Below are 24,706 nucleotides of genomic sequence, written 5' to 3' on the forward strand. Positions count from 1 at the left end.
GAGAGACTGAGTCATAAACAGACAACAATAAAGCTATGCAGAATTCCAATCAGAGGTACAAAGACTCCATGTGTGAAGGGAGTACCTGGTCACGTGAAGTCAACATCAAGTGAAATAACATATATGCAATTATTATTATTATTGCTGCTACTGTTACTGTTTTTGTTATTATTGTTGTTGTTAGCAGGAAAAAGGTGTGAAAATTGGTAAATATGAATGGGGCTTCAGAGATAGGGAGTTTGCTTTATTGTCAGAAACCTTGCCAAGATTTTTTTAGCCTATTGTTTTATCAGTCCTTCCTATGATGAAGTTCTAAGGAGTTACAAAGGGCTATGTAGGTAAATCGGGGCAGAGTTGCTAAGACACCATCTAAAGAGACAAATTCACAGTTAAGCGGTGCACTGAGCATAATGCATTGCACACAGTGGTCACACAATAAAAAATAGTTACTACCGATTATTATGGGGCAATTGAATGTCAGAAAAGTTCACTTAGTATCAATCCGATTCCCTTCCCACCCATTCAGCTTTTAAATAGTGGTTAGAAGTCGGATTTCCATGCTCTGTGCTAGATGCTAGAATGAATTAATCAGACAGGATCTCAGTCCTTGAGGAATTCACAATTAAATATGGGAAAGAGATAGTAACAATATATAGTATGGTAGATGAAACAGCAGAATTGTGTGCCACGTGTCTGGGCAACAAGAGATGGCAATTAATTTTGCCTGGAGAAAGCCGCGAGGGTGACACTTGAGCTGTAGTGAGGGCGGAATCTGCGGGGGATTTTCGGACAAATGAGTCTCAGAAACTGCCGGAACCAAGGTGCTGCGGGAGTGGAGTGAGTCTCGGTCGGATATTGTTACTGGACCCGACCCAGGCCTTCCTTCCCATTTTGTCAGCCGACCCGAGAGTGCAGCGGTTTGCACGGATCTTCAGCTTACACAGTAACAGGCCGCCCAGCAAAGGATGAACGGAGCTCTGGGAAAGGTAACGTGGGTTCGCAAGCCAGGCGCAAGGGTTTGGAGTGCAGAGCAGAGCTGGGAGATGGTCCGGGCCATCGCCGCCTCTGCAGACATCCGGATGTAGACACTGGCGAGAACCTGGCTCTTTCCGGCAGCACAGGCTGTAATCAAAGGGTTGTGCTCTCTCTTCTCCACTCCGGGCACACTCAGCATCACATTCCCGCACGCCACGCACCTGCCGCTAGCCACCCTCCTCGTCTTCAATGACCTTGAAATAGAAGATTCCTACTGTGGGGGTCAGGACACCAGGAGAAATCCCGATCCCAGTACGACCTTGAGCAGGTCACTTGATTTTTGCGCTAACTCATCAATTTCGATTTTTTTTTTTCTAAGAATACCGTTTTGACTTGCTGAACTGATTGTGATGTGAGAGGCTACTTGGCGATGAGGAAAGGGTGGTGATAAAATACATTTTACTTATAAAACCTTTTTTAAATGACTTCAGTAAAACCGTACAAACCACCAATAATGCATTCCTTGGCCTTCCCTTCTTCTCCCAACAGATTGAACAGATTTCAGTTCTGCTCTTTCAGTTGTATTATGCTGCTTGGTAAATTAATGACTTAGCAATTTATGTTAAAATTTTATTTTATATGTTAATTGTAGAGACTGTATCTCCATGATGCATAGATTAGCATGCTCATGATCTACTAGTAGTTGTCTTCTGGCAGCCCCTGAATTTCTGTAGCTTTGTTTCCTTAAGGGCCCAAACTTCCTATCATTCTGTATGAAATAACTCACTGTTGTTCACCTTAGCCAAATTTTGAGCATTGAGCCAGATCTGGTGAAAGAATAATAGGAAAAAAATAAGCAGGTTTCAAAAATTTATTGTTAAAGATGGTCAGATTGGTGACTCCACAATTCTGCTTTATTTGCCTTTGATTCTGAAGAATGCTGAAAGAGAGGGATAGTTTTTCAAGGAATGCTTTTTTTTCTTTTAACCATTCCATACTCCAGGAGAGCCCATGGAAATATGTCATTAGGCTGTTACCTGAAGATATAAAGGCAGAGAGGGCCCTTCTGAGTCTGATGCCATTTCCCCCTTCTACACTCCTTTGTAGACCACTCTTCCACTGCTCTGCTGCTTTGTCCAGATAGTTTCTCATTTATTTTCCAAACGCTGACTTCCTGATTCTTGATCTTGTGCAATCTTCTCATGGAGTGCTCTCACCCTTCTCACCACTTATCCAAATGCTCCTTCCTTCAAGGCCCAGCTCATTTCATCTTTTCCAGAAAATGTTTCTGACTATTCCAGCTAATGTGCCTGTTTATTTTCTGAACTTCCCACTGGTATTATGTTTTGGTACCTAATCATGTGCAGTTTTATGGCCACCCTTGTCTCTGCCTATCTGGAAGTGTTAGTACTTTACAGTTATAAGGAAAACCAGTGGGATTTGTGTCAGACCTAGGTTCTATCTCTTGCTACCTGTATGACCATAGGCAGGTTATTTGCCCTCTCTCTGAAACCTCTTTCAGTTTCTCATCTGTAAAATGCAGATCATGATGCTCACTACAGGAAATTGTTGTTTATACTTTAAAAAATTATAGAAGACAATGTAAGAGTACTTTGTAAAGTATGAAGTACTATACACATGAGAATATTGATATTCTATAGTTAATAAAATGCTTCATTTGTATAATTTAATTTGATCATCATGATATTCTGAGATGATCCTGGCAGATGCAAGATGAGGAAATGGAAGCTACTGGCAGTATCTGGTACCCAATAGGTTCTCAAATGTTCTCCCGAGTGCCTGAATGAATGAACACCTTGCTTATAGGGCAATAGCTGCTTAAGTGGTAGTGCTGACACTACAGCCTAGATTTCCTAAGACATCACTGCCTTTCCTTTTCTGAGTATTTCACATCTTCCTAATTTGATCATAATCTTGGTTTTCCTCATCTGTGAAATGAAGAATGAAAGCCTTCCTTGACCTTTCCAGTTGTAACCAGGATATGTTTATTGATTTTAGAGACAGGAAGAGGAAGAGAGAGAGAAAGAAACACTGACCCATTGCCTCCTATATGTGCCCTGGCCAGGGGTCAAACCCTCAACTAGGTATGTGTCCTGACCAGGGATTGAACCTACAACCTTTTGGTGTCCGGACAATGCTCCAACCAACTGAGCCTCTCAGCCAGAGTGTCAGTTCTTCCTTTTTTGTGACTTCTGGAGTCCATCATACTGCTCTCACATTGCAATATAATCAGTAATTTGCAAATCTACTACTCTCACTAGAAATATATGGGGATAGTCAATTGTATTTTCTTCACATCTGTATGTACTTGATCTACAGTGTACTTTACTTAAAGTAGTTACCTGATAAATATTTAATGAATAAGTGAACGAACAAATGTTGACATTACATGGTACGTACATGGTAGAGTGGATACTAATATTTCAAACCTCTAGTTCTCTTTCTTTGGGACCCTAAGATGTTTTCAGCTTATAATCATCTCAGATTTTAGGTGAGTGAGAAGCTCTGCTCTACTGGAATAAAACTGGCTAGAATCATGTATCTCTTTGGGTCAACAGAAGTAGTAGAGCAGGGTAGAGCTGACTGAGACACTAATGCTAATTTTCATCAAACCCCAGAAAACATATTGACCGATCAAGATGACAGCCCAGAAAGAGCAACTCTGGGGACAAATCTCATAGTTCAAGTGAAAAATAACATGGAGCAGAGTTCATACGAACAAATGACAGACCAACAGATATGAATTAGGAGGACATAAGGGGATGGAAATGGGAAACAAATTTACAGTGTCTAGGAGGGCAGGGAGTCCAAAATCCCAGTAAAATTGTCAAAAAGTTCACTGTGTCCTGGTCACTACTAGACTTTAAGAGGAAGACAAGGACATTTTTCTATTTTGTTCATGGTTTTGTCTTCAGCACTTGTCACACACTAATGTATATATTGTTTAATAAATGAGGAACTGAACCATCACCACCACCATCATTACTATTATTTGACCTTTAACACTGTGCCTTGCACTTGCTAAGCCGTTTTTATATATTATCTAATTTATTCATGTCAACAACTCTGAAGTAAATATTTTTATAACTTCCATAGAGATAAGAAAGTAAGGTTTGAAGGCATTTATTAATTCAATCAGTAAATAATTATTGAGCACTTGATATATTTAGAGAGTGTGCTAGATGCTGGCATGTAGTAGTTTTCTGTTTTCATGGAGCTTGTATTCCTAGCAAAAGAGACAGACTAATTAATTGTAACTCATTGTGATAAATGCCACAAAAGAAAGTTTCTGAGTGCTGTGTGAATGTGTAACAGCAGAATCCAAGCAAGTCTGCATAGTCAGAAACATATTCTTGAGGTTGTTATGCGACTAAGACTTAAAGAATGATAGCATTTAGACAGGGATAGGATATGCAAAACCCAGAAATGAGAACACACTGGGAGTTTCAGAAGGCCCAGAGGAAACTGGGAGGGAAAGAAGCTCTGGGGCTTGGATCAAGGAACAGTGTGCAGGGAAGGATCAAGATGAGAGTTGGGGAGGTAGTAGGGTAGTAGACTTATATTTCAGGAGATGACCACAGGTATTTTGAAACTGAATTTAGTCCTGGATGAAGTTAGGGAATTGAGTTCAACAGAGCTCAGCTGTGGCTTAGAAGTGCGATCTAGAGGTTATGATGTAAGACCAGATATTTATTTATTTCTTTATTTTTAAATTGAGCTCTGGCTGGTGTGGCTGAGTGGATTGAGTGCCAGCCTGCAAACCAAAGGGTCGCCAGTTCAATCCCCAGTCAGGGCACGTGCCTGGTTTGCAGGCCAGGTCCCCAGTAGTTGCACCAGAGGCAACTACACATTGATGTTTCTCTCCCTCTCTGCCTCCCTTCCCCTCTTAAAATATAAAAATAGATAAACAAAAAATATTGAGATATAATTCACATACCATAATATTCACCCTTTAAAAGTACAAAGTCCTGTGGTTTTTAGTATATTCACAAAGTTGTACAGCCATTTCCACTATCTTAATTCCAGAACATTTTCATCACTCAAAAAAGAAACCCTGTGCCCATAACAAGTCACTTATTACCCAATTCCCATGTCTGTCCTCTAGTAGGCACTAATCTACTTTCTGTCTCTGTGGAATGGTCTGTTCTGGTCATTTCATATAAATGAAAGCACCCAGTACCTGAGGTCAGGTAATTCTTTCACTGACTCACCAGAGATCATACAGTGAAATGCAAGTGCTGATCTGATATTCACACCCACATCTCTGGAGATCTTTAACCTGTGCTCCTAACTGCCATAAAGACTCAGTGCAAAGACAGGTTTTGTTAAAAGAATTTTATTTATATATTTTTAGAGAGGGGAAGGGAGAGAGAAAGAGAAACATCAATGTGTGGTTGCCTCTCACACACCCCCTACTGGGGACCTGGCCCATAACCCACGGGTGTGCCCTGACTGGGAATCGAACCAGGTACCCTTTGATTTACAGGCCAGCACTTAATCCACTGAGCTACACCAGCCAGGGCCAAAGACAGACTTTGATTGTCAATGTATTAAACATCTTCAGAAGAGAATGACTAAAGGAAAACTAAACAAAAGCAGTTTTGAATGAACTTAAGAAAAGATCAGCTAGAACACATTTACTAGCTCTGCGCGTTGGACAAATTAATTCACCTTTCTGAGCTTTGGTTTCCTCACAGTAAAATGGGAGCAAAAATATTTACCTAACAGAATGGTTGTGAGCATTAAAGGAGATGATGTTTGGTAAATAACAGGTGCTCAACAAATAGTAGGATTATTTAGGCTATTATTAGCATATGAATTTCACTAATATAAACTGGTATTACTCCTTCAAGAGGTAGTGTAGCAGAATGGAAAATTTGTATTCAGTCAGACTTGGGTTAAAATTCTAGGTACCTCTTACCAAGCCTTAGGTAAATTCAGGCAATTTACCTAAGCCTCTGTATTTTCCTCTATAAAACAGAGGCAGTTATGTTAATAATGCTTTATCAAAGGATTGGTATAAAGATGAACTGAAATAGTATGTGTAAAGTGCTTAGCACAAAGGATGTACTCACAAATAATAGTAAAAAAGGCATTTTAAATAATAATTGTTAATATACAAATATATTCTGTTAACCTCCCTAAAACAGTTCTCAGTTGCTTGCTTTTTGGGCTCCTGACCCAATGCTGGCAGCCCCCACTCTGGACTCTGGTGTCGGAGGCTACTCAGGAACTGTAGGTTTTGCCCCGTGACTTAGCTTTGGTAGCTGTGAAGTCCTTTCCCAGTTCTTGGCTCCCAAGTTCCTGGGACAAGTATTTTTGCAACCCATTGTAGCAGCTGCGTCCTCATTCATTCATTCACTAGCGGCACTGGCCTCCTCTTCCATTTGCTGCAGAGCTGGAGCTGCTCTTCCTTTGCTGACTGGGAGGAGCCAGTATTTGTGGGTACAGTCCCAAAATAGATTCCTTTGGTCCTGATAAATACTGCTGAGCATTGCAGGGAGAGGAAGCACATTTCCCAGAACTGAAAGGTAGTGTGCACATCACAGTCTGAATGTCTTCCAGAAAGTTGTCAACCTTTAAGTCTGGCCTTTACATAATTAAATACTTTGCTATTGTAGAGACTCAAAAATCTGAACAATTAAAGTGAGGAAAAATTAGTCTCATCTAGATCTTTCTTCCCATCCAGTACCTCCTCCGTTTGAAGTGACCCATTTAAGACTATATTCTGTTCACTGATTTTCTTTTTATTTTTTAAATTTTATTTATTTTTTAGAGAAAGGAGAAGAGAGGGAGCAGGAGAAGGGAGGGAGAAGGAGAAGGGAGGGAGAAGGAGAAGGGAGAGAAACATCCATGTGTGAGAGAAACATCCATAGGTTGTCCCCAATTGATGTATCTCTTGCACATCTATGTTTCTCTCCCTCTCTCTCCCCCTTCCCCTCTTTCTAAAGTAAATAAATAAAATCTTAAAATAAAAAGATGTGGGTGCATAACAGGTGGTAGCATCAATTATCACTCGTTCACTTCTTTCCAATCATTTATTTATTCAGCAAAACAAACCTTGATTGAATGTCTACAATGCCCAGGAGGAAAATGACATGACTCTTGCCTGTGAGGATCTCTTGGTTTAGCATAGTGGTCTATGGGTGATGTTAGGAGTTTCAGTCAATCTTTTGAAGTAGCATGCAAACTTTTGTATATCCGTGCCTATGTGTGTTTGTCTGGGGAGAAGGTTCATGACTTTGAGCAGATTCTCAGCAATGTCTGTAACAGCCCAAAAGCTAAGAACTTCTGGCCATCTTCACCTGGATTTCCTGCCAGAAGTGCTGGTTGTTCGTATATGATTAAGTTGTTCGTACCAACTTAATCATATAATGCTTATACCATTGCTTACCTCTTTGACAGAAATGTATACCTATATCTCTAATCTTTTGAACTAGAAATTAAGGGTTGTGCTTATTACATTTTGTAACAGCTTTATTGAGATATAGTTCAAGTACCACACAATTCACCCATTTAAAGTGTACAATTCAGTGGCTTTTAATATATTCAGAGTTGTGCGACCATCGCTACAATCAATTTTAGAACATTCATCCCTCCAAAAAGAAACCTGTCTCTTGGCTGTCATCCCCAGCTCCTCCAACCCTCCGTACTAGCCAACCACTGATCCCCTTTCTTTCCCTTCAGATTTGCCTATTCCCAGTATTTCATATAAATGTAGTCATATATTTGGCCCTTGTGATTAATTTCTTTCACTTAGCATAATGTTTTCACAGTTCATGTTTTCCCATTTTTGTTTTTATATTCCCTTTAATATTCAGCACAGTAGTTGGCATGTAAGAGTCTTTTTTAAAATAAACTTTATTTTAAAATAGTTTTAGAAGTATAGAAAAGTGGCAAAGATGATACAGAGAATTCCCATATACCTCACATCTAGTTTTCCCTATTATCTTATATTAGTATGGTATATTTTTCATAATTCATGAACTAGTGTTGATATATTATTATTAATTAAAGTACATTTCTTTATTCATATTTCTTTCTTTTTTTAAATGAATGTCCTTTTTCTTTTCCAGAGTCCCATCCAGGTTATTTTGTTACATTTAGTTGTCCGATCTCCTTAGGCACCTATTGTTTGTGACAGTTTCTCAGACTTTGTTTTTGTGTAAAAGGCTTTTAACACATACCTGTTGAAGGAATTGAAATTGTTACCTAGAATGGACAGGATTTTCTCTTTATGTTAGGGGACCTAAGGACATTTAGTATTTATTATCTAGTTACTTTATAAAAATAGACTTCCTCTCTGTTAAACACTCCCTTAGTAGAGCTATATTGGTCATCTTTTGAGTGGGTGCCGAACAGGACAGACTGAGATTGAAATAACTGGGGAGGGGGACCCTCAGGGAGAGAAGCTTCTCTTGCTACTGTCTCTCTCATTATTATTGTTTTGTTGATATTATAACACTGTTATTACTATTGAGAGAGACAGTGTGTTGTAATAGACCAAATAACCTTTGGAGTAAAACAGTTCTCTTAGCTACTTACTGACTATAATTTCTTGGACTATCACCTCCATGGGCCTTACTTGCCTCACCTATAAAATTGCTTTGCAATGTTTTGAGAATTAAGGAAGGAGTTAAGAAAGTCTGTTGCATGGTGCCTGTGCTTGGCAGAAGCATAATAGTTGTTGACTGACGTTAGAAAAAAAATGGAACAAATTGGAAAGGGGAAATAGTTTTTGTTTTGTTTTTTAAGAAGGCAGCATGGAAGTGGGTGGGGGGGCTTTTGTTTTTTAAGCATTTTCTGTAGTGGATAGAATAAGAAAAAGAAGATGACCTTGGTCTGCCTGCCTTTGGTATTAACTACGGACAGCCTCTTTGCTAGACAAGAGCCCTTGCGTCCTTTTGTTTGTGTTCAAGGGTGTCTAGCCTCTCTGTGAAGGGCGCTAGTTTATCAGTTTCTAAGATTTTCCTAACATGGCTGTTCTGCTCTAGGTGCTGTGTTTGAAGAACGATGTCATTTTTAAGCAAGTCTTTCCCCTCTTAAGGTAAGTATACTGATAACAGTACTTAAATATAGTTCATATTTGCATTCTGCTAGGTAGTTCACACAGCATTTTTCTTTCATCATCTCCACCTGCACGCCTGCCAAGTATCTCAAGTGTGGACTCCTCTGCCATCTTGCTCTCTCCCCATTCTTAGAGAATGACAGCTCCCTTCATCTAGTTGCTTGGACCAAACTCCTTGGAGTCAGTCTTGACATTGTTATTTCTCTCATTCTGCATCCAATTCTTTTTTAAAATATATTTTATTAATTATGCCATTACAGTTGTTCTATTTCCCCCCTTAATTCCCCTCCACCCTGCACACCCCCTCCCCCACCATTCCCCCCTTTAGTTTATGACCACGTGTCTCAAATTCTTTAGATTCTGTATTTCCCATACTATTCTTGCCCTCCCCCCTATCTATTTTCTACCTACCATCTATGCTACTTATTTTCTGTACCTTCTCCCCTCTTCTCCTCCTCCCACTCCCCTGTTGCTAACCCTCCATGAGATCTTCATTTCTATGGTTCTGCTCCTGATCTAGCTGTCCACTTAGTTTGCTTTTGTTTTAGGTGTGGTCATTAATAACTGTGAGGTTGCTGTCCTTTCACTGTTCATCTTTTTTATCTTCTTTTTCTTAGGTAAGTCCCTTTACCATTTCATATAATAAGGGCTTGGTGATGATGAACTCCTTGAATTTGGTCTTATCTGAGAAGCACTTTATCTGTCCTTCCATTCTAAATGAAAGTTTTGCTGGATAGAGCAATCTTGGATGTAGGTCTTTGGTTTTCATGACTTGGAATATTTCTTTCCAGCCCCTTCTTGCCTGTAAGGTCTCTTTTGAGAAATCAGCTGACAGTCTGATGGGAACTCCTGTGTAGGTGACTGTCCCCTTATCTCTTGCTGCTTCTAGGATTCTCTCCTTCATTTTAATCTTGGGTAATGTAATTATGATGTGCCTTTGTGTATTCCTTCTTGGGTGCAACTTCTTTGGGACTCTCTTGAGCTTCCTGGATTTCCTGGAAGTCTATTTCCTTTGCCAGATTAGGGAAGTTCTCCTTTATTATTTGTCCAGATAAGTTTTCCACTCGGGCTATTCCTCTTCCCCTCCTGGTACCCCTATAACTCGGATGTTGGAACGTTTAGAGATGTCCTGAAGGTTCCTAAGCCTCTCCTCATTTTTTTGAATTCTTGTTTCTTCATCCTTTTGTTTGGTCATTTTTTTCCTCCTTCTGGTCCACTCCATTGATTTGAGTCCCAGTTTCCTTTCCATTACTGTTGGTTTCCTGTGTATTTCCATTCATTTCAATTAGTTTAGCCTTCATATGTTCCTCTAATTTGTGACTAAAATCAACCAGGTCTGTGAGGATCCTGATCACCAGTGTTTTAAACTGTGCATCTGAAAGTTTAGCTATTTATTCATCGCTTAGATTTATTGGCTCTGGGGCTCTGAGTTGTTCTTGATCCATGTTTTGATCTGTTTGTGCCAGTTTGGCTGAAGGGTTTGTTATTGTCAGACTTCCGTGTAGTTCAATTTTCTGTGGTTTGGCTGTGTTTTTGTTGCTAAAACTTTGTTGTTTTTAAACTTAGTTGTGTGAGAATGTGCAGTGCTTCCACCTATGCCTCCATCTTGGCGGAAGTCTCTACATCCAATTCTTTAACCAATCCTGTTGGCTCACCTTTTGAAATATTACAGACTTAAACCATTTCTCACCCCCAGTTTCAGGTCTCATACTTTCTGTTTTGCTAAACTTCTAGGGACCAGCTCCTTATCTTTAAAAAAAACACTTTTTTTTTTTTTGATGTATGAAAATTTTCTTCTTTATCCTTACCCAAGGATACGGTTACTGATTTTAGAGAGGGAGGAAGGAGGAGGAAGAAAGAGAGAGAAACATCGATGTAGGAGAGAAATACCAATTAGTTGCCTCCCATAGGCACCCTGACCAGGAATCGAACCTGTGACCTAGGTATGTGCCCTGACACAGGATTGAACCTGGAAACTTTTGGTGAATAGGTTGATGCTCCAACCAACTGAGCCACCTGTCCAGGGACAGCTTCTTATCTTTTTAACTACCATCATCCTTCTTTCTAATTGGTCTTCTTACTTTTAATTTTGTCTTCTATTTCTATCCTTAGCAATAAAATCAGAGTAACTCCTTTAAAATCAAGTTAGCTCATGTTACTTCTCTCTCAGAACTCTCCCATCCAAATAAGAGCTACAGTCCTTACCATGGCTTTCAAGTCTTTATATAACCCATTTCCTCATTGTGTACTACTGCTCACTCAGCTTTAGCCACACTGGCTCCCTTTCTATTCTTCGATGATCTAAGTGCCCTCCCACCTAAAGATCTTTGCATGTCCTCCCCTCAGACATCCATGTGGTTTGCCCTCTGACTTCATTTAGATTTGCGCCCAAAAGTCATCTCATTAGAGAGGCCTTCCCTGACTATCCCTCCGTCAGTCTATCTCCTTACCTTGATTTATTTTGCATAGCAGGTATCACCACCTGACACATTATATATATGTATGTGTATATATTTAAATTGTCTGTCTTCCTCACCCTGCCCACTAGAATATCAGCATCATATAGATAAAGACTTTCTAGTTTTGCTTACTGCTATATCCCTAGCACTTAGAATGGTGTCTTGACACATAGTGGGCATTTAATAAATAATTTTTAGTGTGTTAATCGCGATCTGGTGAAACTGATGATGTTATCTCAATTTTATGCATAAATAACTGAGGATCAGAATGGTTAATTGATAGCTCTAAGATGACATAGCTAATATGAGTTGGAGTTAGGATTCAAACCCAAGTTGTTTTTTCACTCTTCTGCATATACAGTATGCTACCTCTCCACTGGTTTTTCTCTAGACGGTAATGAAGAGCATTTAGTAGTTTATTTATTTCTCTATTCAGCAGATAGCCACTGAGTGGCTTATGTGTGGCAGCCACACGATATAAAACAATGAACTGAATATCTTCCTGGACCACATGATGCTCATGAGCCTGGATGATTTCTTTAATCCTTTACATTTATTGATGTCTTTTCCCTGTTATTCCCTTTCCATCTTAATCTATTTTTCCATTAGTCAGTCAGCTATTCAATATGCACTTACTATGGCACCATGCTAGGCATTTTATATCTTCTCTCTAATCAACAAAAAAAAATACTACAGGACAAATGTAAATATTGTCATTTTACAGAAGAGGAAGCTGGCTCAGAGAGTTTAAGATAGATTTTTAGTTCAATGAGATTATACTCTCATTGTCTGCATTTTAAAGGGAGATAACTGAGTTACAGAGATAGAAGAGAACTTGCTCAAGGTCACAGTTTAGAAATGGTAGAGTCAGCATTTAATCACGGGTCTACTTGTCTCTAACTTGTTCCACAGTATAGTGTCAGAGCTTTGCAGGATGTTTAACTAAAATACTCTGATTACCAAGTTAGCCAAACAGAACCGTTTTAGCCTCCTCCATGTTCTCTGGCTTCTGTATCCAGTCTGGCTCTCACTGCTGTCCCTTCCTCTCCATCCTCCATGGGCTTGTTCTAATAATGCGAGGCTACTGCAAGAACCACCTCACCGGTTCTCTTTCCTCACCTCTTTGCATTCATTTCTCACCTACTGCCAGGGTTAACTTTCAAAAACTTATTTTATTTATTGACTGAAGAGAGAGAGGGAGAGAGAGAGAGAAACATCAATCTGTTCCACTGTTTATGCATTCATTGGTTGATTCTTGCATGTGCCCTGACCAGGAACTGAACCCACATCCTTGGCATATGGGGACTATACTCTGACCAACTGAGCTACTCAGCCAGGGCAATTTTCCAAAAACTTGACCATGTCACTCCCATGCTTAAACTCTGCTGGAAGCTTCCCACTACCTACACAGAGTAAAGACCAAACTGCTTAGCACAGTACACGAGTTTCTTCATAACCTGGCCCCTGATTACCTCTTTCACCTGTATCCTTTCCTGCTGCTTGAGTTCCCCTTGTATCCAGCTGCTTGCTGTTCCCCAAACATAACCACTTTTATCCCTCTGCTTAGAATGCTCTACCTGTAAGAGTAAACAATTGAGAACAGTTCATTTTTAAAGCTCAGATCAGACAGTTTCAACTCCCTGGTGGAAACGATCACACTTTCCTTTGCGTTCCACCAAATATTGTACCTGTTTTTGCTCTGGACCAGTACTATACTGTGGCTCACATGTGTGCACATGTAGTATCTCTCTCCCTACTAGAACACTGATGGAGACAGTTACTTAGTTTTGTATCCTCAAGACCTAGCACACTGTCTGACACATAGTACAATAGGTACCTACAAATATTTGTGAAAGGGAGGGAATCAGGACATATCTAGCATTGACATATCCTTTTTTTTTTTTTTTAATTGTTGTTCCCATTGACTTATCCTTAATGAGGATTTTACAAGTTTGGATAACTGGGCAAGTGAATAGTGGGTATCTGATTGTATTCTGCATACGCTCTCCCTCATTTCAGATTCAAAGCTTCAGGAGAGAATCCCATCTGTTCTGCAGGTAAGCATTTCTTTCCTGGTGTAATGTGCCTGCTTTAAGTGACTCTTTAACACCCTGTAATAATTTTGTCTAAAAGGATGCCTAACATATCTTTGAGAACAGTGGCTGGGACCAAATCCCAGCCCTCACAGGGAATAGGACATTAGGCAAAAACATGAAGTAGTGGTTCACAGCAAGAGCTCTGCACTTAGTTTGGATTCCAACTCTACTACATACTTATTGTGTGACCTTGGGCTACATCTCCATAGCTTGGTTTTCTCGTTTAAATTTTTTTCTTTTTTACTTATTAATTTGAAAGAGAGAGAGAGAGAGAAAATGAGGGAGAGAAACACTGATTTGTTATTCCACCCATCCATGCATGCATTGGTTGCTTCTTGTTTGTGCCCTGACAGGGGATCGAACCTGTGACCTTAGCTTGTCAGGACGACACTCTAGCCAACTGAGCTACCTGGCCAGAGCCAAAATTCATTTTGAACTACTGTGTATTCTGAGGAAGTTTTTTAAAAAATTAGTATTGAAATTATCAACTGTTAAAAAGGTTTCAATGTAAATATTCATATGAATGCATATGGTAAAAATAAACTGTACAAAAGGTGTGTGATAAAAAAAATTGAATTTTCTTCTATTTCCTAGTCTTACTCCCTAGTGGTATCAACTGATAGCAGTTTCTTAGATATTTTTCAGGAAAGTTTTGTGCATATAAGAACATATATATAATGTGTATGTGTGACTGTATCTTAAAGCTGGACATTTAGGTGATATTTAGTTTTTGCTATTTCAAAAAAATGCTGCAGCAATCATTTTTATACTTCATTGTAAACTTGTTCCCGTACATTTGTAAGATTAATTCCTAGAATTGAAATTGCTGAGTCAGTGGATTGTGAATTAAAATTATGGTAAGTGTTGTCAAATTGCCCTTCAAAGAAGTGTTAATTTACGTTTCTGTTTTCTGGCCAGAACTGGATATTATAAAACATCTTATTTTTTGTTAGTCGAAAATTATGTCTCCTTGTAATTTGCATTTCTTGAGTTTGTCACTTTTTCATATTTTTATTAGCCATTTGTGTTTCTTTCCTTGTGAACTGTTTATATTTTTTGTCCATTTTTCTATTAGATTGTTGCTCATTTTTGATCAATAAGAAACTTTTATCTAGGTTTTAAATAATAAGGAAATTGGCATTTTTCTGTTATATGTGTTTTGTATGGTTTTCAGTCATCTGTCCCTTGATTTTGTTTGTGTTTTTTGTTAAATAGAAGTTTTACATTTTTATACAGATATGTTTGTTAGTTTTTTATTTCCAGATATTCTTTCATGCTTAGAGAGAAAAATCTTCTGTACACCAAGATTATTTTTTTTAATCCTTCATGTTATCTTCTTTATTTTCTTTCCTTTAAATATGTGTTCCATATGGAATTAGAGTTGGGTGGGAATGCAATTTTATCCCCAGAATGAGTAGCCAGTTGTTTCGGCACTAAAACCTCCATCTTTCTGTGCTCGCTTCAGCAGCACATCTGCTAAAATTGGAGCAACGCAGAGAAGGTTAGCGTGGCTCCCGAGCCAGGATGACACGCCAAATCGTGAAGTGTCCATATTTAAAAAAACCAAAAATACAAAAAAATCTGTCTTTGCTCCATAGGTTTGAAAATGTTACCTTTATCATATACTAAATTTCCACATAGATACAGAACTATTTTTTTATTATAAAATATTTTACTTATTTGTTTTTAGAGAGAGGGGAAGGAAAGGAGAAAGAGAGGGAGAGAAACACCAATGTGTGGTTGCCTCTCATGTGTCCCCTACTGGGGACCTGGCCTGCAACCGAGGCATGTGCCCTGACCGGGAATTGAACCGGGGACCCTTTGCTTTACAGGCCTGTGCTCAATCCACTGAGCTACACCAGCCAGGGCTGATATAGAACTATTTTAACTTTATTTTATTTCATTGATCTGTCTGTATAGACAATTTGATGCCAGACCAAGCAAGCTGTTTTAATACTACTGGTGACATATAGTTTTGGAGTATATTTCAGTATTTGATAACTATCTAATTCTGAGGGGGTTTTTTGTTTGTTTGTTTTATTTTGTTTTTAAAGTTGGGATCAAATAGAGCATGTTAAATGCTATTGGAAAAGACCCAGTAGGGATCCTTTTGAAGAGCTAGGTGGGGGATAATAACGTAATTTACTCAGTTTCCTATTTGGCAAAATTTAAGTTGTCTCCAAGAATTTCCAGTGTAAACAATACTATGGTGAAGATCCTTGTACATTAGTATTTGTTCCCTTGTCTGATTATTTACTTAGAAAACATGAAAATGTTAGGTCAGAGGAAATGCACATTTTTTAAGTTACTGATGTGTATTACAAGATTGCTGTCCAGAAGACTGCACCATTTTATATTTCTTTGGTATTTCAGAATCCCCTTTTTTATACATTCATCAATATTATTATTTTTTAAATATTTGCTAATAATAAAAAATGCTGCCCCTTGTATTTTTAATTTCCATGTGTTTGATTAGCAGTTGCTTGAACATATTTTCATACCGTTCATTTACATTTTCCTGTGCCCATTGTTCAATTGTTGTTAAGGAATCCCAATGTTTGGGAGGCTCCAAGGCCCAGGGTAACTCACCAGTGTCAGCATGCCAACATAATTCTACTTGAAAACTTGGCATTTTTTCATGGGTTCTTTGAGAAATCTTTAAAGTGGGAAATTTCACAGTTGAATTGTAATGATGCTTGGGAAGAAAGAGCAGGGGCAGTGTCGCATTCCTGCCTTTACCCTTCACACTGGCCGTGGGCCCCGGGCGCCATCCCAGCTGCTGTCCAAGGCATGGGCCGAGTGGTAGTGAACACCTTTTTCTCACTGACTGAAGCATACACAGGGAGGTAGAAGTAGATAGAGGTCTAAAGAAGTTAAGTAAAGGGTACTTGGAGTCCTCTCATTACAGCATGGGCAAAAAGGTGGAGTCAGAGAAGCACGGTATACTGTAGTCCGAGTAGTTCAGTGCAATTAGAAAACCTGAAAAATGTCTGAAAATAGATTTTGAAAAAAAAGTAGGTAGCTGCCAGGGCCAAACCATTGCAGAATCTTGGTAAACTATCTCAAGAACCTTAAAAATACACACACACACACACACACATTTTGTGAGCACATACTATTTGCCAGGTGCTGGGTAGGGTGTGTCAGGGACTAGCAGTCTGTTGAATGAAGAGAATATCTTGTGATTAATTCTTGGCCGTGGCTACGCCAGTGTTTTTCTCGTTTTCTTCCGCATAGCTGTGCTAAAAATACTTGTTCCAATTTTGCAGGAGAAGTAATTAAAGTGAATTTGTTTACCCCCACCCTGGATTGATGGGTCGAGTGCTCAGTTTAGTAACAAGGACACCGAAGGACAGCTGGCTCTGGCACACGTACAGGCAGGAGTGCGAGGTGGAAGCAGCCCGGGTGTGATCACATCCTAGAGTTGTGCTAACTGAAAGATTTTCAAAGCCTCCTTTCGAAACCCTGGGGTTTCGTGTCTAAGAGAAGAGAGTTGCCTTTTCTCTTAGGAGGCTGCAGTGTCAGTGTGACAGCAGGAAACCTAGCTTAATGACACACAGCCGTGAGGAAAATTCAGTTGAACTTATCAGAAATCAGAGGCTTTCAAAGTTGTAAATTTTATAATTAAAACAACTGGCTAATTAAGCAGGTTAACCACTGGTAATTTAACCAAAACCTTTCATTTAAGGAAGAAAATGGTTAATTTAACAGTAGTTTGAATTGGCTTCTTAATTAACCAGCTGCTCTAATTATAGGAATTGCCCCGAACTGAATTTGAATGCCTCCTTGCCAAGGAATTCCAGTATGTGAGGCCGAGGCAAGGCGAGCATTCGTGATACTCACCTGCGATGTCACTGTGGTCCTACTTTTTAAAACCACTGGAGGGTTACTGAGTTCTGTATATTTCAAGATGGTGACTGGTGTCTGAGTTTTATTTACACAAAGGTTTTACTGTATACAAAGTTTTACTGTATACAGGGGTGAGCAAAAGTAGATTTACAGTCATGAGCACGCCAAACAGTTTATTCTTGTATTATTCTTTATTAATTATTGTATTATTTTCACATGAACCACTGTAAACCTGCTTTTGCCCACCCCTGTAATGGTGGCATGGAGAGTGATGAAATAAACTCTCGGTGATCTTTGTATGTTTAGGGCAGCAGAAGAGTGTCCCAGAGAGTGACGTTGGAGCTGGCCCTGAAGGCTTACAGGGTTTCACCAGGCAGAGGGGTGCAGTCCCAGCAGGGCGAGTATCCAGGGTGACGGGGGGTGAAAACTGCATGGTTTCTACAGAGTGGCAAGTGTAGCCATTGCTGAGGAGCAAGGTTTTAAAGGCCTGGAGGAGGGGAGAATGAGGAGATGAAGTAGTTGGAACTAGATTATGAAATCAAGGTTCTTCAATGCTCACCTAAGAAGGGTTAACTTTGTGCAGTAGAAAACCATCAAACATTTTAAAATATGGCAAAAGACCTTTCCTGTCTCATTCATTGGTGTGTCTGTAGTGATCAGTATGGTGCTTTGCACATAGTAAGTACTTTTTAAAAAAGTGTGTGTGTGTGCAATAAATAAATAGTTGAGTTAATGAAAGAAAGTAATTTGACGAGGTCTGTGTTTTAGAAGGATTAATTTGTAAATTCTGGAAGATGGAACGAGAGAGAGGGATGTGGATACTCTGGGATCACTGACAATAACTTAACCAAGGCTACCACTTGTATCTCCTCCTCCTTCTGTCCACACTCCCTCTCCCCAGGACAACCAAAGTGTAATCTTTTGAAAATGTAATAGACATATAATTTCCCTGCTTATGGTTGTTCAGTCAGAAATCCACACCCTTAATAAGGCCCAGTGTGGTGTGTTCCAACGCACTGTTCGAGTTTCTGGTACTCTCTGTGTGCCCCTCTTGCTTTGTGCCAGTCACACTGACAGCCTTTTTGTCCTTGAACATACCAAAGCTGTGTCGCACATTGGAGCCTTCACACATGCTATTTCCTCTGCCTGGAACATGCATCCTCTGTCTTTTCACTTAATAAACTCCTATTTGCCTTTCAGGTTTCAATTTATTTTATTATTTATTTTTTGAATAGGTAATGCATGTATGGAACAAGTTTTAAAAGGTACAAAACAGTATAGAACAGTAAATGTCCCTCTCCTGTCTTCTAGCCACTTCCCCTCCCTGGGGATAACCACTGTTACTGTTTCCCTCTGAATTCTGATCACAGTTCACACGTCATTTTTTTCAGACAGGCCTTCCCTGAGACTCCAATCTAAAATAGATACACCAATTGTACCGCCATAGCCCTCTTGTGCTTTTAAAAAATTATTTATCTCAATTTGTAATTTTATATTTATTTTGTGCCTTCCTCCCACTAGAGCGTCAGCTCCATAAGTGGAGTTTTGTTGGCCTTGAGAACTTTTGTATCCCCGATTTTTAGCATAGTGCCTAGCACATCATAAGTGTTCAGTAATTAAGCCCTTCCTGAGCTTTGCCTGTTTCTGTAAACTCATTTCTTGCCACCCTGCTCCTCATGTTCTGCCTTGAAATTCTGTGTGGCTCTTCCTCTCCCCGTACCCTGTTCTCTCATCACTCTTAGAATCCTTCAAGTTTTACTTAAAAGCCACTTGCCCTAAGAATCCTTTCCCAACACCTCAAGACCAGCTTCAGTTCCCCTCCCTTATCACTCTGCATTGGTATTACTGTTTCCTCAGTAGATCATAGGCTCTTTATTGTAGGGACTCTGTCTCTGTCCATTGTTATAGCCCCAGCTTCTAGGGCATTGCGTGGTACCAATAGTCGTGCCATAGATAATGGGTTGGTTATACACTGCACAACTGTAGTGTGTGCTATTCACATGGCTATGAGGGTATAATTGTCACTGGCTACCCTGATGGGAATTGATAAATATTTATTAAGTGAATGAACATGGTTTGAAGGATTCAGTGCTTTTTTCAAAGTCATATTTCTGAGGTCATGATAAAATCTTGTTGATCTTGTTGGATAAGATTAATTTGCAAGGCTCTGATCTGAGGATCATTGTGTACCCATCAGGCGAATTTAGATATGAGCTCCTTGGGTGGGGTCCCAAGTTGCAGAGTTGAAACTCAGAGACTCAAAGGGTAAAAAGTCTTAGATTCAGAGAGACAATTTTGGGGCAGGGGCCAAGAACACACCTCAGTTATGTTCAATGCTCTTTGGGAACGAGTACCAAAAATACCTCCTTGTTCCTTGAGTAGTATACTCTTACCCTTTCAAGAATGCAGCTTTTACCTCTTCTGAACCTAGTCCCCTGTACCCTTCCCCACTCCCAACCCATAAGGCAGAGTTAGTTGTTTCTTCCTCTAGGCACTTACTACCTTGCTCTCATCTCCACTGAAGTATTTTGTACAACATAAGATAATTATCTGTCTTCCCATCATCCTTGCCCAGGACACACCGAGTGAGTATCTGGGAAAGTAGCATATTTTAGTTATCTTTGTCCCAGTTTCTTTGCAGTTGTTGGCATGTAATAGTAGATGTGGAATAATGCATATTATGGGACTAATACATATCCCAGGATTGTCTGGATGAAACAGTGTGATTGTAAATATAGGATTGACTCTGAAGCCAATCTTTGATTGGCCTGGCACAGACCCGACTTGTGTGGGAACCCATTTTAGAAAGAGAAGCTTAAGAAACATTCCTCTGGAGACTTCTGGTCAAGATGGAGGTGTGGGTTAACACAGCTTGCCTCCTTGCACAACCACAGTAAAAATTACAACTAGACTACCAAAAAATATCATCCAGGATCATCAGAAAATAGAGCTGTATGAAAATCTGACAACCAAGGAATTAAAGAAGTCACATTCATCCAGACAGGTTGGAGTGGGGGAGATGGGGAGATGGGGAGATGAGTAGAGAGGTGCAGAGATACAGAGGCACAGAACGGGTGGTCCCACACCCACGTGTGATGGATAAAAATTGGAAGGGATACCTTGGGAGTGAGGGAATCCCAGCCCTATACCAGACCACCCAGCCCAGGGTTCCAGTGCCAGGAAGATAAGTCCCCATAACTTCTCACTGCAAAAACCAATGGGGGTTGGGATGGTGGAAGAAACTGGAGGATCCTCAGAAGTCTCCTCTTAAAGAGCCCACAACAGACTTAGGACTTACACAGGGTCATTCCCTCTGGACTTCAGCAACGGGGCAGCAGCTGGAAGGGCACCAGCAGCATACCCGGAGAAACCGAAGTGCCTGACATCAGGACGAGTGCTGGGGACAGCTTCCTCCTGGACAAAACTCCAGACACCAGGCATTGTCCCCTTTCTGAGCCCTCCCCAACACAGAGCAACAGAGTGGCAATACCATATTGGAGACTCCATCAACTTGGTTTACATGATTTGCCACATCCTGACAATTACCTAAGGCTCTGCCCCATCCACTTAAAGATACACTTTTCTACAGTAGGACATGCTACTAAGAAAAGGAGTCAGTGCAGCTCTACCAAATACATAGAAACACAGGGAGAGAGGCTGCCAAATTGAAGAGGCAAAGAAATATTGCCCAGATGAAAGAACAGAACAAAACTCCAGAAAGAGAACTAAACAAAATGAAGATATCTATCAGATGCAGAGTTCAAAACACTGGTTATTAGGATGCTTAGGGAACTCATTGGGTACTTCAATAGCATAAAAGAGACCCAGGCAGAAATGAAGGTTATACTAAGTGAAATAAAGAAAAATGTACAGGGAACCTACAGTGGAGTAGATGAAGCCAAGAATTGAGTTGATGATTTGGAACATAAGGAAGAAAAAAACATTTCATCAGAACAGCAAGAAGAAAAAAGAATCCAAAAAACAAGGATAGGCTAAGGAGCCTCTGGGACAACTTCAGGTGTATCAACATTTGAATCATGGGGTGCCAGAAAGAGAAGAGAAAGAGCAAGAAATTGAAAACTTATTTGAAGAAATAATGAAAAAGAAACTTCCCTAATTTGGTGAAGGAAATAGACATACAAGTCCAGGAAGCACAGAGAGTCACAAACAAGAAGGATACAAAGAGGGCCACACCAAGATGCATCATAATTAAACTGCCAAAGGTTAAAGATAAGGAGAGAATTTAAAAGCAGCAAAAGAAAAGTAGATAGTTACTTACAAAGGAGTTCCCTTAAGACTGTGAGCTGATTGCTCGAAAGAAACTTGTCAGGCAACAAGGGACTGACAAGAAGTATTCCAAGTGAAGAAAAGCGAGGACCTACAACGTAGATTATTCTATGCAGCAAAGCTATCATTTAGAATGGAACGTCAGACAAAGTGCTTTGCAGACAAGGTAAAGCTAAAGGAGTTCATTATCACCAAGCCATTATTAAATGAAATGTTAAAGGGACTTTTTTAAGAAAAAGAAGATCAAAACTATGAACATTAAAATGACAATAAATTCACAACTATCAACAACTGAATCCAAAATACAAACTAAGCAAATAAGAAGAACAGAAACAGAAATCATAGATATAGAAATTATTTGGAGGGTTATCAGCTGGAAGGGTGAAGGAGGAGAAGGAGGGGAAAGGTACAGGGATTAAGAAGTACAAATTGGTAGATACAGAATAGACGGGGATGTTAAGAACAGTATATGAAATGTAGTACGTAAAGAACTTATATGCATGACCCATGGACATGAACTGAGGGGAGGGATTGCTGGAGGCAGTGTAGGGCACTGGATGGAGGAGGGCAAAGGGGGAAAATTGGGTCAACTGTAACAGCGTAATCAATAAAATATATTTTTTAAAAAGGAAACATTCCTCGAGATGCCTTTAGACTTCTCCCACCATGTTGTGTTTAGCCCCCCACAGCGTGATGACCCTGGGACAATGACGAGAGGACCACAGGAGCTGGGAGGAAAGGGAGTAGGACTAGGACTAATCCAGAAGGTGGACACCAAGCAAGAGAGACAGACGGACATAGCAGAGCTGTGTCATGTTGGCTCCAGTGAAAGCATGGAGATAAGGAACTGAGACCTGAGCTAAAAAAGATCAGATCTAGCTAGATTTTTATATTCCAGAAATTCAGGGGCATACCATAGCTGAGCATAAACTGCTTAATCGGAATGACCTGGGTTTAAAATGCAGTTCTGCCTTTTATTTGCTGGATGATTTTGGCCACTTCACCATGATTTTTGAGCTGTAGTTTCTTTTATTTGTTAATGGGAATAAAAATAATGAAGATTAAAGGAGAACACTTATATACTAACAAGTCCTTCCTTGAAGGGGCATCTGGGAGGCACGTCTCTGGGCTACACCATGAAGATGCACATGGAGATTCTATTGTATACTTAGTGGTAGTACACACGCACAGTTTGTACATCAGGCTTTTGTTTTTACTGTTAGTCACTTAACAGTGTGTGTTAGAGATTGTTCCTCATCAGCACAAATTAATCAAATTAGGCAGTTTTAAAGACTTTGTGGAAATCCGTGATTGTTCTCTTACCTGGTTATACTTGCCACATGTTAACTTTCTCTATACGATTCACAGAAAACTTCAAAGGAATTATTGCCTGTTGAGGGGAAAGAGAAAATGAGAACCCTATGAGAATGTATTTTGTCCCTATACCACCAGTGGCTCTAGCAGGAGAGAATTTCTCTAGGATACGGAGTGGGGACTCGATAGAGTCCAGTGGCCAAAAGGATAGAAATGGGGACTAAACTGAGAGTCAGCCCTGGATAAAAATATATATGTATATATAGCTCTGGTTCTTTAAACCAATAAGATACCTGCTACCCCAAAGTAGTCCCAGTCTTGCAATGGAGAATTTGTCTCCTCACATGTGATCTGTCCCTGGAGGAGTTTTGAAACAGGTTTGTGTCATTTTCTCTTTTAGGTGGCATTTTGCTAAGTACCAGTCGGCACTACAAGACAAAGCCCACCCATGGCATTGGAAGATACAAGCACCTAATTAAAGAACAAGAGGTAAAGGGGGCAGTGATCCTTTAGAAAAGGGAGAGTGTGCAGCTTTTACGACACCCAAAGATCAGATCTGCACAGGCTGGCTAGTATTGGAGCTGGAAAGAATACGGGGTCATCCCTCAGTCCTCTCTATTTACTTAACTTAGATATTATCCATGATGGAGATGCTTCTGCCAGCTCGCAATCTTATCCCTAGGCCAGGTTATCACAGTAAAAAGCAAATGATTTGTTTGTATGATCTGTGATACTTTAAAATGTGTTCCTAGTACGTGGTGCAGTGTGGAATGGTACGTTCAGTTTAGCTGAGTGAGTGGTGAGTAGTAGAGGTGGATTGACTTCTTTAGCCAACCAGGTGAGCTTTATAGTCTTACGGATTTAAAATTTTATGTGTTCCTAGAATCTGTTATCACAGATTATTGGAAGTTAGTTCTAAGCATTATAAGATTATTTAGCCTACCAAAAATGGAACTGCCTTTTGACCCAGCAATTCCACTGCTGGGATTATACCCTAAGAGCCTTGAAATACCAATCCAAAAGAACCTATGCACTCCAATGTTCACAGCGGCACAATTTATAGTAGCCAAGTGCTGGATGCAACCTAAGTGCCCATCAGTAAATGAGTGGATCAAAAAAGTGTGGTACATTTACATAATGGAATTCTATGCAGCAGAGAGAAAGAAGGAGCTCCTACCCTTTACGACAGCATGGATGGAACTGGAGAGCACTATGCTAAATGAAATAAGCCAGGCGGTGAGGGACAAATACCATATGATCTCACCTTTAACTGGAACATAATCAACAAAAGAAAAAAATCAAACAAAATATAACCAGAGACATTGAAATTAAGAACAATCTAACAATAGCCAGAGGGGTGGTGGGGAGGGGACAGTGGGGAGAAGGGTTTTCAACTACTGTAAAGGACACATGGACAAAACCAAGGGGGAGGGTGGAAGCAGGGGAGGGAGGTGGATTTGTCTGGGTGGGTGGAACAGTGAGGGGAAAATGCAGACAACTGTAATTGAACAACAATGATTTTTAAAGAAAGATTAGCCCATTTCTCTGGCTCCAGCTGCTGGATTGCTTAGATTTCTGTGCATGTGCTGAGGATTTTCTGGTGGGGCAAACACAACACTGGCCAGAATGTCAGAATG

General features: G+C 39.9%; 1 protein-coding gene and 1 non-coding gene across 2 annotated transcripts in view; both read left to right on the forward strand.

Moving 5' to 3' along the window:
• The first annotated feature begins 872 nt into the window (after nucleotides 1-872).
• Nucleotides 873-24,706, forward strand: part of MRPL48 (mitochondrial ribosomal protein L48) — a 42,602-nt gene continuing 18,768 nt past the window's right edge. Inside the window, exons 1-4 of the mRNA XM_037148700.2 lie at nucleotides 873-986; nucleotides 8,991-9,043; nucleotides 13,543-13,580; nucleotides 23,470-23,558. Of these exons, the coding sequence (XP_037004595.2) occupies nucleotides 966-986; nucleotides 8,991-9,043; nucleotides 13,543-13,580; nucleotides 23,470-23,558 (201 nt within the window). The 5' untranslated portion in view covers nucleotides 873-965. The remainder of the gene's footprint in view (nucleotides 987-8,990; nucleotides 9,044-13,542; nucleotides 13,581-23,469; nucleotides 23,559-24,706) is intronic.
• LOC119051760 (U6 spliceosomal RNA) lies at nucleotides 15,072-15,178 on the forward strand. Its single transcript, XR_005082987.2, has one exon. It is a non-coding gene; the product is annotated as a U6 spliceosomal RNA (small nuclear RNA).

Source organism: Artibeus jamaicensis, unplaced genomic scaffold, assembly GCF_021234435.1.
Source record: "Artibeus jamaicensis isolate MK-2021 breed Jamaican fruit bat unplaced genomic scaffold, CSHL_Jam_final contig_64, whole genome shotgun sequence".
NCBI lineage: Eukaryota > Metazoa > Chordata > Mammalia > Chiroptera > Phyllostomidae > Artibeus > Artibeus jamaicensis.